Here is a 17369-nt window from a genome sequence, read left to right on the forward strand (position 1 = left end):
AAGAGAAACACCATGCTTCCTCCCACTGCACAACTTCAGTATGGATGTTTGGCTTTACCATGCCAAGGCAAGGAGATCCCACTTCGGTTTGGTTACAAGCCCCATCAACACCCTGTGACCAAGGTTCTTCCCTTTGATACGGAGAAGCAGAAAGAGAAAAGTGCTATCACCTCACAGCCCAGACCAGAGCATCCCTGCCTGGTTTCACTGTGTAACCCTAGGAGAGGAAAGTGGTTTGAGGGAACGTAGGGCAGGAGACTGGCTCCTGGCTGGGTAGCCTCCTTGCTGTCTCCCAGATCAAGGGGCTCATTGTTTCACCCCACAAGTTTTCTGGAGTGTCAGTTCCAGCCTCGGCTTGGAGCTCTCTGCCTCACTGCAGCCCCAGACCACAGCACCTGCCTCCTCATTCCTTGACCTGTTGTACTGAGCCTGCCCTTCACCCAGGCCACCCCTGGGACCAACCCCATGGTCCTCAGCCACCCTCTTTCTCCAGGCCCCAAATATCTCAAAGCTTGAGCTTGTTCCCCAGTAAAGAGGGTACAGCTGAGGCACAGATGAGGCCAGGTCATGGAGAAGATCAAGGCATGGGTCTGGACAAGGAATTTTAGCATTTTCTCAGGATATCACTAGGAACAACTTCCATTAGCTTAGTTGTCGGCAACAGATGTCCCATTACTTAGTGCTTGGAGCGATTTTTAGGTAATTGTGACACCATCCTTGGGCTTTTCCAATAATCACAAATGTTGGTGAAGCATAGCATTTGCCAGCTGGTAGAGACTTGAAGATGACGTAGTCCACACTCTTTGCATGACACATGTGGGAGCAGACGCCCAGAGAGGTGACGTGCCTTACCCAAGTCATCCCGTAGCTAGCAGAAGAGCTGGGGCCTGAACTTGAGACTTAACCCTCAAGCCAATTCTCCATCTACACCCTCCTTTCTTTCCTAGAATTCTTTCTTCAGAAGATCCCTGAGCATGGTCCACCAATTTGCATCACAACTTTGATGCAAGATGCCTTTTGATGGAGCAGTTACATGAAAAACAATTACTTTAACCCTGGAACTGCAATACTTCTAACTAAAATTCATAGAAACAGCTTGGTTTCTCCTGAGTCTTATGGGAGAATCAAGAAGGCAGGGTTGCCTTTGTGAAGCATAGCCATTGTTGAGTTTGCATTTGAAAATGAACATGTCAACGATTGCAGGCAGGGGAAGGATAAACCAGCCTTAGCTTTTGAGGAAAGTGATAATATTTGTTGAAGTCCAGGGTGATTCTACTTCCTGTGCACAGATTTGCAGCACTAAAAAATGCATTATCTGTATTAATTCTTTATGCATATTTTATCAATGTCTGTGTTTATTTTTTCAATTGCATATTTATTTATCCATCCAGTTGCAGGTATGGAATTACTACCACATTCCAGGATTGTGCTAGGCACTAAGGATGCAAGGATAAATGTTGTCTTTGCCCTGAACTCACTCAAATGAACTAACAGTTTAAAATAGATAAGAAAGACCACAGAACGTCAAAGCTGGCAGAGAACTCAGGGGCTCCAAAACCCTCAGTTAGAAATGAGGAAACTGAGGTTGAGAGAGAAGTCACCAGCCATTACTGGGATGCCAGATCCTTCTGAGACCACTTCTCTTTCTGACACTGGCTACTTTCAGTAACAAACCATAATACCAAGAGAAGACAGTTTGAGGTTAAACCAGCAGGGCCCAGGGTGGAGCAGGCTGGCACTCCTAAAACCAGGTGGCACTGCTCTCCATCTGTGAGGGTTACAAGCACAAATACTATTTTCCCTTGGAAATAGAGACCATGTCTTGTTTGCCCATGGCCCCTTAACACTTAACACGACACGTGGCTGGCTGAGGGCCCTAAATGCTGAATAGATGGCGTGGAGGGCAATGGGTAGATGCACGCATGACTTTATGAGCAAGCATGATTGGAATCCCCTTCTGAATGCCTCCAGATCCCTGTACCTCCCTGGTTCCAGTCTTAACCTCCAGTGCCTGCATGTTCAGAATGGGTGCTGTTGTCACCCACAGATCCCACCTGTTCAGGGTGGGAGGGTGTGAAAGGTGCTGCCCCAGCATGGAGGCCACAGCTCACTGTGCACACAGTGACTTGGAGCCTGACCCTGGATTGCGTCGATTTGTGCTGCCCTTCTGTAGGTCATTCTAGATCCCCACCTTGCTAACTGATGTCTAAACATGTATCAATCTAGCCTTGGGGACGCAGAGGTGTTTCACCCTGTCTCTTCTTTGGATGCAAAATGCTGCGAGGCAGTTCCAGGCTGTCCCGGCAGGTGTGGGTCTGAAGCAGGCAGCGTGGTGGGTAAGGGGAGCCCAGGGCAGAGACTGGATAGGCAGGGCCAGTCCAGGCAAGCTACAAGTGCTCTTGAAAGTCTGAGAGGCATCTCAGACTTGCTCATTTCTTCACTGTCACATGGGCCTCTCAGGGTTGTTGAGGGGATCAGTGACAAAGGCTCTGTAGCCAGGCTCTCCTGAACCTCAACCTTCCCTCTATAAAGACACGGGACATGTCTGTATAGATGTGAACAGACACTACTATAGGTGTTCTGTTTTTTTTTTTTTTTTTTTTTTTTTTTAGATGGAGGAGTCTCACTCTGTCATCCAGGCTGGATTGCAGTGGCACAATCTTGGCTCACTGAAACCTTCACCTCCAGAGTTCAAGTGATTCTCCTGCCTCAGCCTCCTGAGTAGCTGGGACTGTGGGTGTGCACCACCACGCCCGGCTACTTTTCGTATTTTTAGGAGAGACAGGGTCTCACCATGTTGGCCAGGATGGTCTCGATCTCTTGACCTCGTGATCCGCCCGCTTCGGCCTCCCAAAGTGCTGGGATTACAGGCGTGAGCCACCACGCCCAGCCCACTAATATAGTTTCTAACAGCTCAAGATTCCACCCCTAGGATGATCTGGCCCCCCTTAAAGTGCCTGCCTGAGAAAATGCACGACTACCAAAAGAATGTCCTGTACGTTCCAGCCAACACCTGAAGACAGGGCCCCTGTCCCCTGGCCACTGTGGGATGCAGAAAGCCTCCCTGTGATAAGCACCAGTTATCAAACCCAGATGGGTTTTACACGAACTAGCTCCTTTCTGCTTTTTGTAATTTTTCACTTCCCTGACTCTACTGAGTCCCCACTCTTCCCTCTCCCTAATCCCTCATTTTCCCTTAAAATACCTGTCACCTCTGTACACATCGAGGTTGCATTCAGTTCATGCTGGACTCCTCCCTGCTGCAATAGCTATCGCTGATTACGATCTGTTCTTACCACTGTAACTAGAGTCCAGCTTTGTCTGTCTTAGACATCAGATGTGGTTAGAGCGTGGCTCTCGACAGGCTGGTCAGGTGTGCGCCATGCTCACAGCCCTTGGGCATTGCCTTCCACGTGGGAAAGACCATGAATCATTGGCCTGACTCAGAAGTTCTGTCCCAGCCTCTCTGATGAAGATTAGGAGGGCCACCTCTCCCAGGAGTTCAAACTGGGGAATACAGAGAGAGCTAAGCAGACACAAAGAGACCGAGAGGCTGGGACGGTGGAATCAATAAGCCATGTTGGAGAAGAGGCCTCCCAGTGAAAAGCTGAGCCAAAGGGCAGTGGCCCTCAGAACAGCCTTGGATTCCAAGTGACCTTCTCATGTCAGGATCCTCAAGGCCCACCTGAACTATGGGTCCTGGTCATCCCAAATCTCCTCACATATCCTCATTACTTGAAATGACCCAGATGAGTCTCTGGTCCTTGGGACTGGAAAAGCCTGAAGAGGGCACCTGTGAATCCCATGCACCCATCTGAGAACTGATCAGCTACTTGCCTCTGTGGGTCCTGGGGAAATCAGGAATTTGCATGGCGTGAAACACTGTCATGGTGATTCCTGTGGGGAGACAACTCAGAAGGGTGGAAAGAGGCAGGCTGGACTCAGGAGCAGGGCTGGAATCTGGCTCCACCATGGGCCAGAAGTGATCACTCCTCACCTCTTCTTGAAGTGGGCATCACGGTGGCAGCTGGGAGCAACAGGGCATGTCAAGGACTTGGCACCTAGCGTGAGGTATCATCATTATGGGCTCCCACCCCTGGCCAGCTGGCAGTCCTCCCAGCAGCATGTGGGTCAGCTCCGAGGGTCCCCATGCTTGGGATGGCTTGGACACCAGTGGCCAAGCAGGGATGTATCCCTGAATGCCTCTTTGCACTCGTAGGAAGCAGGAACAAAAAGGCTCATCCCCTGAATTAAACGAGTCTCCTCCTAACTTCCTCTGTTCTCCCCAGGGCTCAATTCCTGGTTCCCTAGCATATTAGGGGAGGCAGGACCAGGGCATCCATGAGGCAGAAGACCGGCTCCTGCTGTCAGCAACTTTCTGTACATTGATGCAAACTGGATGTTATTTGTTAAGCAAGGCAGCTCTGGAATGGCCCAGGAATGCAATGCTAGGGCTGCGACCACACTTGAGCTCCTAGTGCAGACCTTAGAAATCTACTATGTGGGGATTCTCCTCTCAAAACAAACATTTCTTTGCTCTCTTTGCTTTGTAAATATATATGTCAGACAAGCAGGGTCCCAGGCAAAGTGTGCTGGGTCTTACCCTAGATGCCCCGAACCCTGGAGCTGGAAGGGGTCTCGGACATTGGCCTTGAACCCCTTCCCTCTACTTCAAACACAGAGATCCTCTCCTCTCTGTAGCACGCCAGACAGCTGCTCATCCTGCCTCTGGGAATGGAAGGGAACCCGACAGCATCTCTGGGGAATGCATTACAGGATTTTAAAGCCAGGATCTGGTTTCACGTACTCGCCCTGGCATCTCTGGACATCCCAGGGTTTTGCATCCGATTATTCCCTACCTTATTTTACACTGTGTGCTTGGGGATTCACGGCTATCATTGGGGTGTGAGATGAGGAATAGCCTTTTTCTTCTTTCAGCGAAACTGAGCAAGTGGTTTCATTACTCCGTCCCCAGCGGGTTTAGGAGGACTGTGTAATGGCCAGTGGCTGCCATCTCTCAGAACTGGCTTCCAAGGCTGGGGTAACCTCAGAGCTATCTACTGCCAGCAGGGCTTGGCCACACCTGGCTCAGAGCCATCCCCAAACCCAGCGACAACACAGCCAAGTTCTGGGTACTACCCAGGACAGAGCTCAAGTCAGGCATAAAAAGAGGAGAGAATGATTATCTACTGAGGTCCCGTCGTGCACAGGCTGGGCACTGTGCAAAGTGCTTTGTGCATGCATTTGCTCATTTCTTCTTCACAGCAGCTCCGTGCGTTAGTTATTACAGCTCATTTAACAGAAAACAGGCTCAGAAAAGTCAAGTAAAAATTTGCTCAGGGTCACACAGCTGCCACATGGAAGAGTCAGAGAGAAGGGCAAAGGCTTGTTATTTTCAATCCACAGAGGCGACTCTCAGGCTGAATACTTAAGACAAATATTTAATAACAGCCCTCTCCAAACATAAAGTGCTTTTCATCCATCTCACAACAGCCCTACGGGGTCTGCCGGATCCACTCTTCTCAGGCTTAAGGCAATGAGTCTTAGACTGAAAGCAGTAGCTCCAGTCTCGACTGTATCTGGGAAGCACCCGGGAAGCTCTGAAACCCACCAGTGCGAGGGGCCAGTTTTGAACAATTCATAGGTAATTTTGGTGCGCAGCCAAGGCTGAGAAGCTCTGTGGGAGAGCGTGGATCTGGGATCAAGCCCCGGCTACACAACTCCCTAGTTGTGGGGCCTTGTAAGGCAGAGAGATGTCACCTCCTCTGGGAAGGCTTCCCTGATTGTGGCCCCAGCCATGTGCTCCCCACTAATGAGAAATCCTGCACTGTGATTCCCTCTTCCGTGTCTCTCTGCACTCCCCATGGGAAGCTGCGTGAAGGCAGCCACCACTCTGCATCCTTGTGGTACCAAATCACATCCCTGCAGCAAACAGAGAGCCTGGCACATTCCAGTGCTCAACAGATGGTGTGGAATGAATGAGTGGGGCAATGAATGGATGAATGGGACTCATGGCATTTGAGGGGCTCTGAGAATGGAGCTGGTCACTAAATACCCCAAAACCTGCTTGGCTGTGCACCAGAAGGGACCTAAAGTCCAGGGAAATTTGCCTCTACAGAAAAGCAGAGGGAAAGCCCACCCTAAGCCTGGAAGATTGCAGCTCCTTTATGTTTGTCTTCCCTGCCTTCCAGTCCCCCTGCCAGAGCAAAACAAGAGGAAAGAAAGGAGGTCGTGGAGAATAGAAATAAACACATGGGGCTGGGAAAATAGGCTCTGATTTTCTGCAGCTGCAGAGTAGAGCCCTAGGGATAATTCGGACCATCTGCCCATTAAGGAAGTTGAACTTTCATTCTCTTGTAAAGAAAGAACTCCCCGTGCCCCCAGCTGGCCAGCGGCACAGGGGCTCTGCTGAGGCTGAGGTGACACTGCTCAGCAGGAAATGTGATCCATATGGGAAGGACAGGGGCCATCCCAAAAGCAAAAGGACTTTCTGATCAGCCTCTCCTGGAGGGCATCGCCTTCAAAATGTGGTCTGGCCTGTGGGTGTGCTTTATAAAATGCTATTTCCTAATAAGAATCTGCTCTTAATACAGTGCTTTATGACTCTTCAAAGCACTTTTATTAGCAGGTCTCATGGGGTCTTTGCTGCCCTCCCTTAAGGTAGGTGGTGTTAGTCCCATTTTACAGGTGAGAAAGCTGAGACTCAGAGAAGGGGAGTGAGTGACGCTCTCCAGGTCACATGATAAGGCAGCCACGCTAGGACCACACCTGGGTTTCCAAAGTGCTGTGTCTCCACTTAGGGGTCACACGGGGTACTTGGGACTTTGCTGGGTAGAAGGAGCAACAGAACTATCTCCCGCATTGTCACTGCCCTGAGGATCGCACTGGACTTTTAAAAACTGTGACCTCCCGTGTTTGTCTCCGCAGCTGTGCTTCATATTCTCTGGAAACTGGGAGTTTGCTCTGATTTTGCTCTTCCTGGCTACCCGGTGTTCAATAAAAAGTGTGTCTGATCAAATCATAAACGTAGAGCTTTCCTTGCCCAGTCCCGAACCAGGAGCTCACCCCATCACAGTGGGAGGATGCTGTTAAGGCCCAGAAGCTCTGCTTAGAGCTGGATTTGTAGGAGTTTCCTGGGTGGCCTGGGTGGACAAGTGAGTCCTATTCTTTCTTAAGCTCCTGAACCTCTCAGAGGGCAGTGAGAGGTCAGAGTCAATAAGCATTTAAAACCAGAAAGAAATGCTGGAGGGCCAGGAGAAAACAGTGATGCTATGTGCCTGTTTCATCAGGCCTGCAGCCCTCCTTGCTGTACACCCTGTGGGGAGGTGCTGACATCCTTAAGGAACCCTTCTTGAAGGCTCAGGTTCACGTGCCCAGGTCTAGTGGACCTTCCTGGGAAGGTTCTGCTATCCCCTCCTTGCCCTAGTTCCTATCCCAGTTCTCCTCCTCTAGGTTCTAAGCCTGAGTCCCCTTTCTGTGATGCTTCTCCACCTCTGCACCATAAATCCTCAAAGGTCAGGACTGTCTTGAGAAGCAGGTTTACCCCTCTCTAACTCTAGGACCTTGAGGAGGAGTGTAAACTCTAAGCGTGGTTCTCTCCTCAGTTAGATGGGATGACGACATACCCTAGAGTTATTCTGAAACATGAAGGAGCTCAGTGACCGGGGTGGTCGCCTCTCAATAGTGTTGAACTCAACACAACCCCTGAGGATCATGGTGGGGAACCCAGGCACCATGGCAAGTGACTTTTCAAACCTCTGAGTCAGCGAGAAAGGCAGCCATATACCCCCTCCTGCCACCACGGCCCCAAGACCTCCCAGGGAGGTTTACTATGGCTTTGCCTGTCTCTTTCTTCCATCTGAATTCGACAAACGGCTCCCTAAAGAGGCTGAGGCCAGGTGCAGTGGCTCACGCCAGTAATCCAAACACTTTAGGAGGCTGAGGTGGGTGGATCTTGAGGTCAGGAGTTCGAGACCAGCCTGACCAACATGGTGAAACCCTGTCTCTACTAAAAGGACAAAAATTAGGTGGGTGTGGTGGTGTGCACCTGTAATCCCAGCTACTTAGGAGGCTGAAGCAGGAGAATCGCTTGAACCCAGGAGTAGGAGGTTGCAATGAGCAGAGACTGTGCCACTGCACTCCAGCCTGGGCAACAGAGTGAGACTCGGTCTCAAAAAAAAAAAGAAAAAAAGAAAAAAAAGAGGCTGAAATCCAGCCCCAGGGGAAGTAAGTCCAACCAGATAGCTGGCCCCAAGCACCCTCCAAGGGTGGCTTCCATGTCAAAGGACAGAGGGTACCTAGGGCTGTGAAGTTCATGCAGTGGCAGTGAGAGTTGATCCAGTGACATCAAAGGCTCCCGGGGACCTCCCGGACTCAATCTGCAGAGCCCGCAGCTGCATTCACTCCCAGCATAACGGGAGCTCAGGGTCACGGAGATTAAGCACAATTCCCAAGTTTGTTTGAAATGTTTTCTAAATAAACAGTTAAACCACCCTTGGTTTTCATGTACATCTCAACATAAAAACTTTTCTTCGTTCAAACCCACACAAAAGATCCCAGCGTCATTTCTTTCACTGGTTTTCGTAGATGATTCTGTGTTCCCCTTCGTCTGATGTTGGTATTACTAAGACAGTTTTCTTGCAGGGCAAATCCCCAAAACCACTGCATGTCTGCCAGAGAATTGGGGATGCCAGTCCCTGGTGGGGAGGGAAGGGCAGCACCACAGGCTCGGCTGCCTGTGCAAGCAGAGAAGTGGACACAGAGCAGACAACACACATAAGAAGAATAGGGATTAGGTAGCAGTCAGACTGGCCACCTCAACTTACACGTGAAATGCCCCCACTAGATAAGGCGTCACAGCAGCCAAGCCTCCCAAGTCCCACGCACTCACCTGGCTGCTAACTCTGGACATAAACTCCACAGTGCCTTGTTTATTTTCTTCCAACTAGCAGTTCTTCCCAGGCTTTGGCCCTGGTTCCTGCCTTCAGTTAGCATATATCCAGAATACAAATATTAGTGGCCCTGTTAATGACCTCTTAGGATTCCCAAGAGGGGCTTCATTTCTCCTTGCCTAAGCAATTTTTCCCTGCCAGGGCACGAGCCCAGCTCTGGTCTCTCTCCCTCTGGCCAGGGATGCTGAAAATATCTTTTAAAGAGATGAAAGTAAGACAACGACCTCAGCTGTCCCTGACTCTCAGGTGCCTCTGCATAGCTTTATTTTACCACCTGACTTCTTAAAGGAGCCAGGCCTTTAATTTTTTCAGGTCCTCTTGAATGTATGTGAAGCCATCAAACCGCTCACAGCATGGATTAATCGGAATTGAACTGTTTTCTGCACACAGCAGTGTAGAAGCTCCCATGGAAGGGGTCACTGGGAGCTTTCAGGAAGAGTCACTGGATTTGTTTTTGAAACGCTTACGATGGGATCTTGGCAAACCAGAATGTCTGGAAGGCCAGATCCCATCCTTTGCACAGAACAGGGGAAAAAAGAGGAAATTGTGGCCGGAGAGGCTAAGTGACCAGCCTCAGGGCCACATAGCCAGTGAGGTGAAAACAGGACGTGGATTTAAGGTTTGCTACTGTGATACGGATATAATAAGAAGTATTTGGTCTTCCTCTCCAGCTCCCCGCCGGAGCTCCTAGAACTCTTGTAACTTCTTAAGCGATAAGAGTGACAGGAGCATCTCTTGTGACAATCTTTGCTTTTCCCTACTCCTGAAATAGCTCTGGAGCATCTTTTTAAAATTCATAGTAAGCCCCTTCCAACCATACTTGAGTTTGGGTGGGATCGAAGGATGGGGTGCTGGTTGTCAGGGAAATCAACCACGTGATTAGAAGGTTGGACCATTCAGCCCCACTTGGAAGTGGAGAGGGGCTGAAGATTGAATTCAAGTAACAATGGCCAGTGATTTAATCAGTCATGCTAATGTAATGAAGCCCCATAAAAACCCAAAAGGACAGGGTTCAGAGAGGTGCGGTGCTCAACACATCGAGGTACCTGGCGGGCGGCATGCCCAGAGAGGGCAGGGAAGCTCTGCGCCCCATCCCCACACCTGGCCCTCTGCATCTCTCCCATCCCTCTGTTCCTGAGTTGTGTCCTTTATAATAAACCGATGAACCTAACTTTTCCTGAGTTCTGTGAGTTGGGTTCTAGCAAATAATCAAACCCAAGGAGGGGGTCTAAAGGGAATCTCCGAATTTCAGCCGGTTGCTTATATGTTCTGGAAGCCTGGATTTGAGATTTCATCTGAAGTCAGGGGCAGCCTGTGGGACTAAGCCCTTACCCTGTGGGGTCTTCACTAACTCCAGGTAGATTATGTCGGAATGGAATTGAATAGTGAGACACCCAGCTGGGGTTGGGGCATTGGCCAATGTGCAAAACACCTGCACAGTTGGGGTTACCAGTGTGGGAGTGAGCAGGGGAAATGAATCTTCCTTTTCGTTGCTCCACACCAGCGCTGCTCCTACAGAACTGCATAGAGTTGGGGTCGCATCTTCTCAGGAAATGTTTCTGAGAAACAGGATTTGCTCGAAGTGGAAGTGCAAAAAAGAGAAGGAGCAGGAGCAGAAAAGAAACTTGGATTTGGAACGTGGCCTTTCCCGGGAGGAAGGGTCTGTCTACCACACACCAGGCATTGGTCATGTGCCAAGGGCCACCAGGTACAGCCGAGGCTCTGCCATTACAATCCTACAATCCTGTGGATGGCTTCCTAGTGCCCAGAGGCTCAAGCCTAAACTCCTGACCACTGCAAGGCCCTTGGTTATCCCCACCTTCCTTTCCAGCCTTATTTTGTCTCTTACATCCCAAACCCTTGCCATGCTGTACTATTTGGGAGGATCAGACAACACTGTGCTGTTTCAAGCATGGTTCTCTTTACCTGGGACACATTCAACTTCCACATCCACCTGGTGGACATGAACTTACTCTTTAAGTCGTGACCAGTTGAGTCAGCTGGGTGTGGTGGCTCCTGTCTATAATCCCAGTATTTTGAGAGGCCGAGGCAGGCGGATCACCTGAGGTCAGTTCAAGACCAGCTTGGCCAACACGGTGAAAAAACATTTCTACTAAAAATACAAAAATTAGCTGGGCATGATGGCATGCACCTGTAATCCCAGCTACTCTGGAGGCTGAGGCAGGAGAGTCACTTGAACCCAGGAGGCAGAGGTTGCAGTGAGCCAAGATCATGCCACTGCACTCCAGCCTGGGTGACAGAGTGATACTCCACCTAAAACAAAAAACAAAAAACAAAAAAGGTGCAGTCGCTGTGTCTCTCCATGCCTGAGATAAGGCTAGCTTTTGGTGCTCCATTATCCTAAACAGATTCCCCCGGGCACCTGGTACAGCAAAGTCTAGGCACAGGGATGGGAGAAGGGAGTCCAAGGACTCCAAAGGATTCTGCCTCCTTGATTGTAAAACAGAGACAGAAACATCTCAGCAGCTGCAGGGAAAACTGTTTAGAAACTTCCTCCTCTGATCCTTTATTTTGAGCTTACACTGCATGCTGGGGTGCCCACAGCTCCCCTCGTCCCCAAACTTACTTCCCTAAATACTGAAAACATGCACGAAGTGTTAAACATTTTTCAAGTGCTCTAAGCCATGAATGATAACCATCAACAAACTCTGGTTTAGAATTCACGCTGGTGTCATCTGCATATTTTTTTTCCATGTGAAACCAAATTGAGAAAGATTTTTTAAACAATCTGAACTTATATCCTACTTTAAATTCATGCCGTGGGACTTAAAAAAAAACCTGAATTCTTCACCCACCCCTTAGTTGCAAAACACTATTTATTTTTCCTGCAAATGGACCATCTACTAGGGTAAAACAAATGTATTTCTCTCTTGAGATGTGTATACGTAGCGGGGTTTTTTTTTTTTCCTGGCCAAACTCCCAAAAGCCAAACATGTCACGGAATGACTGATATCGCCCTTGACTGAAAAAAACCTTTATCTCTCATCAAGCAGAAATTGGGACATCTGGATACTAGACCCAATTTTGCCGTGACCTAGGCCGGGCGATTTTGGGGATCCCTCCCATCTCTCTCTTGCTGGTCTCTGTTCTGAAAACTGGTGGAGTGGGGTTGGGCGAGAGAGAGGAATGGGTCTGAAACCCATCCAACCCTAAAATCCTATGACTTCAGATCAAAACATGGGTAAACAATGGCAAGATTTTTGTTCTGAAAAATATTTTAATGTGGACTCAGATGGGTCCTGAGAAGCCTTCTGTGGCATGCCCTCCTCCAGGGAAAACCCCCGACTTCCACGTCCCGAGTGAAGGGTGTCTGTCATGTTTTCTCACCAGTCCCTTTTGCACAGTCACATCCCCATCTGCTGGAACTTCAGGTCTTTGCTGCTAATGGCACGGGCTTGGGAGGTGTTTGGGAGGGTTTAAAGGCCTCGGGGTTACCAGAGGCCACCCTGGTTAGCGGCTCTTCCCGCACGATGTTGGCTTGTGGAGGAGGGTAGCTCTCTGGTGCTGCAAACGCTTTTTTCCCACCCCGTAGATCCTACGGTGGGGCTTCCCAGGGCGCAGGGAATGACTAAGAAACCCTCAGACATGGGCACCATGTCTGTCAGAATTTCCACACTTTTCTGAAAGCTGAGCCTTGGCTCTCCCCCACAGAGCCCGGGTCTCAGGGATATGGTTAATGCCTCTGGGACTGGAATTCCCTGGAAACATAAGCAGGAGGCTGAATACAGCTTGGTTTTGGTGTGGTCAGAGCAAGCTGGCGGGTGGAGGCTGTGGGAAGACACCCCGCAATGGGACAGGCACAGACCTCAGCCCTGAATCGCGATGACTATTCCCCTTCAGCCCCAAGGTCCTTACATCTGCATCTGGAGCTACCAGTGAAAGGGGGGATTACTTGGGATTTTAAGGAGCCCGGCCCTACTGCCCAAGACCAGGGGCCGAAGCTCCCCATCCCAGGGTCAGGAGGTCAGGGGCTGGGGATTTTGTTCAGCCTCAGCCCTGGCCTAAGGATGTGAGCAAGTCAGTCCTCCCCTACGGGCCTCTGAAAATGGGAAGATGGAGGCTGGCCTGCCAGTTTCTTTGTTCTACGATTCCCCTGGGTCTCCCAGGGTCCTCTCATGTTGTGTAGAGCTTCCTGTCCATGGAGCTGTCTCTGCTCAGCCCCTTCACCTCCCAGTTTCGCTGCCCCTGGAGACCACTGGGGGTGGGGGTCTCGTCAGAGAGCAGGGAAGAAAAGTTCAGCGCTTTGTGCAAGTTTAGGCTCTGGGTTCTGTCTGAGTTCTGGGCTGCAATGAGGGTGTAGCTCTTCGAGGCAGGAAAGAAAGCCTTAGTCCCTGAGGGGAGGCTGTCCAGAGCTGATGTCACCTCTTGCTGTGCAGTCAAGAGGCTCCAGGGCCAAGTGGAGGGGGTGCCCTCTCCCACGCCTCCCCACCCATCCCCAGGGAGCCCTGCACCCCTGTGGCTCTGGCTCTCACCTCCCCGCACCGTGCTCTGGCCTCAGGGCCCAATCCCAGTGCAGAGCCCACCAGCCTGGCCCACAGGAGCAAGGTGAATAGAGACCACGCATCCTCCGCAGCACGGGGAACGCCCTGCTGGCTCGACCTCCTCACAGCTCTCTCAAGTCTGCTGAAAGAAGAGCCGCCAGAGAATTACTGACAAGAGCCCCTCTGGCATGCGGGTAGTGTTTCTGATCTCAAAGCCATCTTTCCACATAGTTCCTCCCTTCCTGCCCACCCCCATCAGGAGTTGTTTATTTCTCAGAAGTAAATGCCACGATCCTTCTCAGCTACCTTGGCAGCATTCTGTCAGAAACCAGTCAACAAACAGAACAGGGAAAAACAGCACCCTGAAGACAGCATTCAGGACCCAGCCCTTTAGACAAAAGGGATCAGATGGGGTCTTCTAGATGGCCCCATTCAGTCAGACACACCCAGTTAAGCAGCCCTGGAAAGGGACTCTAGAGAATGCTAGAAGTACTGTGAGGCTCACAGATGGCCTTGTGGACTTCAGCACTTCAGGTGAGGTGAGTGTGGGAGGTCCAGTATCAGCCTGGGCACTTGCTTGTTTTTCTACGGGCAAGTCCGTCACTTTCAAGGACAAGGTGCTGTCACCTGCCTTGCTCCTATTTGATCCTGAATCATGCCTCAGGGAGGGGAGGGCAGAGAGAAAGCAGGGGCAAGTTTAAGTGTCGGCGGGCCTTGGGGAGGCCTCTTTTCGGGAGTGAGGTCTCCTTCTGGTCCTGCACAATTGGGACTAAAGTGTCATGTGAAGGGCCTACTGCACCATACCACCCTGAGTGGGCTTGATCTCATCTGAAGGACCTAGTGAGACTAAGGCAGCATGAAAATAGCGGACCTTTCAGCTGTAGTTTACATCTCAGCTGATATGAGCAACTGAAGAGAAGGCAGTTGAAATGTCTGATGTGTACTGCATGGCCAAGAATAATCCTGTAATGATCTGGAGGATTAGGCAGGCACCAAGAAGTGAGCCAAAGTTTCATCATATAATGTTAGATGGTGTGGGAAGATCAATGAATGAGTAATTAATAATTTTTATTAGCGGGTGTGTTTTGCGGGTCTTGGCCATTAGTGTTCTTATAGTTGAAGTACAACAATAATTTTTCTTGTCATTAGTCACGGTTACAGTCCATGTGGGAATAATGGCATATGCTCTATTTGTATTAAGTGTCCCTTTGGTTGTAGGGTTTGTAGGTTTCTCTTCGAAACCTTCTCCTATTTATGGAGGCCTATGGCTAATTATTAGTGGTGCTGTGGGTTGTGGTACTGTGTTGAATTTTGGTGGGACTTTTGTGGGGCTGATAGTCTTCGATTTCTTTGGGTGCCATGAGACCTCTTTCTGTGTCCAGCTTGTGGCTCTGCAGTGGCCCCTGTCCCTGAGTGTCCGGGGGGAAGCTATAACACAGGGACTCTTTCCCCAGGCCCCATCCTCCCAGAGCCAGGACCGGAGCCTAGATGCCAGAGGCAATGATATTCTGCTTGCGCCCCCACATGGGACAGAGCCAACTAACATCACATGTTGGGTTTGGTGTTTTTTCTTTTGCTCCTTTTTAAACTTGGCTAGGAGACTCTGTTCATTCTTCTCTGGCAAGTCTCCAAGATTCTACATGTAGCCCTCTGGGGGGAAAAATAAACCCTAGAAGAGTGGCATAACTAAATAAGCTGATTCCCTTGTCAACATTCTAGCAAGGACCGCATCAGAAAGATGCCCACTCCTAACCGGGTGGTCTGCCGGATCGCGAGCTCTCCAGCGTCACTCCTCCATCAGTGGTAAACGGGGAAAACAAAGGCGATGCCACTTTGTCTCTGCACCTTTCCCTGTGTAACACCCAAGGAGGGCAGGCCTTTAACAAGGTCAGTAGCTGAATTTGTGCAAGCACCTCCGATGATTTTAGGAAGCATGTCTGAGTGGGTGTATTACACAGAATAATAATCACAAACAGGTACTGAGTCCTCACCAGATGTCCAGCACAATCATAAGCACTTTACACAGATTAACTCATTCAATTCTCACAATGTCCTTATAAGGTAAGGACTCCTGTTATCCCCATTTTATAGATGAGAACACTGAGGCACAGAGATTATACCCAGCTGGGCTAGTGCCAGGGGAAGCCTCCAGATCCACGCACGCAACATCAGGTTTATGACACTCTAGAAATGTGGCCAGTGCCCCTGGGGTCTATCAGCATCTCTTGCTAGACCAGCAGAGCACTAAAAAAGGTAGGGAGCCTCCTTTGACACTTGAGCCCCAGCCATGGCTCCAGCCTCTGAACCTCCAAACTTATGGGGCTGCTCAGGGGACAGCTAGCCCTGTGCCAACACCATATCCCACAGCCCCAGCAGAATGTCCTTACTGGCATCCCCTGCTCTGTCTCCTTTCTCTCCTTTCTCTCCTTTTGGGCCTCGGTCACCTAAAACAGAGGAGGAAACTGGCATTAGAAATGGAAAGAAATCCTAATTGTGAATAAAATATTACCTGCAGGAGATTGATGAACTCAAGACCAGAGAAACCCTTAGGCGGGAGCCAGCAGCAACTGGGTAGTCCAGCAGTCAGGAGAAGAGGGCAGCCAATTCTGCCATCTGCCCTGGGTACCCCGAGAAGGAGGACGCACGGGTGAGAAAATCCCACCCATTTGTAAAGAACCAAACAGCAGCCTCTACCAGCACAGCCTCAAAGAGCACATGGAATTTTCCAGGAAGAAAACAAGTCAAAGATACTCCTATTAAACACTCAAGGTTTTAGAAGTTCACATCCAAGTTTGTTCTAATGAGCCCAGGGGAAAACAAAGAAGAGGGGGCTTTAGTTAAATAGGGGGAGAGGTGGGTTCTATGTTGAGCAGGTTTTCTTGTGGGAGAGACCATAAAACATAAGTGTGAGATATCAGGGAATTGTGGCATTTCCTTCCCAGGATATGGCTAAAGAAGACCTCTTTGGCCAGCTGGCATCTCCCTCTACAAAGAAGTAGAAAATCCTGGCACCACTCACTGTACATTAAAATGACAAGGGATTTCTATTCCAAGGACCCCCAGAAAGACATCTGCCAATCAAAAGCCCATGGGCCTGCTGTCTGGTGAAAAAAGCAAGCCAGCAAATTCCAGGGGAGAATGCCCAGGATGATCCAAGATTTGGGGGGGAAAAAAAAAAGGCAGCCATATACATATATAGGAATGTGCTCAGAAAAAGATCTGGCAGGGTGTGCTCCAAAGCATTGAGGGTAGTTATTCTAAAGAATAAGAGCTGGGGGATCTGGGGGGTGGAGACTTTTTGCTTTATGCACTTCTGTGTTGTCTAATTTTCTTTCTTTTTTTTTTTTTGAGACAGGGTCTCACTCTGTCACCCAGGCCCAGGCTGGAGTGCAGTGGTGCAATCTTAGCTCACTGCAACCTCCACTCCCCGGGTTCAAGTGATTCTCCTGCCTCAGCTTCCCGAGTAGCTGGGATCACAGGTGTGCATCACCATGCCTGGCTAAGTTTTGTATTTTTGGTAGAGACAGGGTTTCACCATATTGGCCAGGCTGGTCTTGAACTCCTGGCCTCAAGTGATCTGCCTGCTTCGGCCTCCCAAAGCGCTAGGATTACAGGCATGAGCCACCTTGCCCAGTCTCTAATTTTATTTTCAACAAGCATGTGCTGCTTTTACAATCTGTTTTAAAATCAACTTTTTAAAATGGGATCATAAAAGAAAGGAAAAAGCCTGTTTCGTCACTGACCAGAAAGTAAAATAAAATTTCTCAGTGATCCAAGATCAAGAGATCACCCTAGACATGGGGTGGGAATGATTAGCAGTACTTTTTTCTTAGTTTTCATTTTAACAAGTGAGGAGTAGAAAGCCTGGGGAAAGAGCATCAGATGTCCTCGTCTTCTGCAGTGATGCTACGAGGTT

General features: G+C 49.7%; 1 protein-coding gene across 2 annotated transcripts in view; it reads right to left on the minus strand.

The window, feature by feature from the left end:
* SCARA5 (scavenger receptor class A member 5) overlaps window positions 1-17369 on the minus strand; it is a 121060-nt gene that overhangs the window by 18593 nt on the left and 85098 nt on the right. For both annotated transcript variants that reach the window (XM_032143868.2, XM_058433498.1), the window contains exon 7: window positions 15841-15897. In XM_032143868.2, coding sequence (XP_031999759.1) covers window positions 15841-15897 — 57 coding nt within the window. The remainder of the gene's footprint in view (window positions 1-15840; window positions 15898-17369) is intronic.

The sequence above is a fragment of the Hylobates moloch genome, unplaced genomic scaffold (genome assembly GCF_009828535.3).
Source record: "Hylobates moloch isolate HMO894 unplaced genomic scaffold, HMol_V3 SCAFFOLD_22, whole genome shotgun sequence".
Lineage (NCBI taxonomy): Eukaryota > Metazoa > Chordata > Mammalia > Primates > Hylobatidae > Hylobates > Hylobates moloch.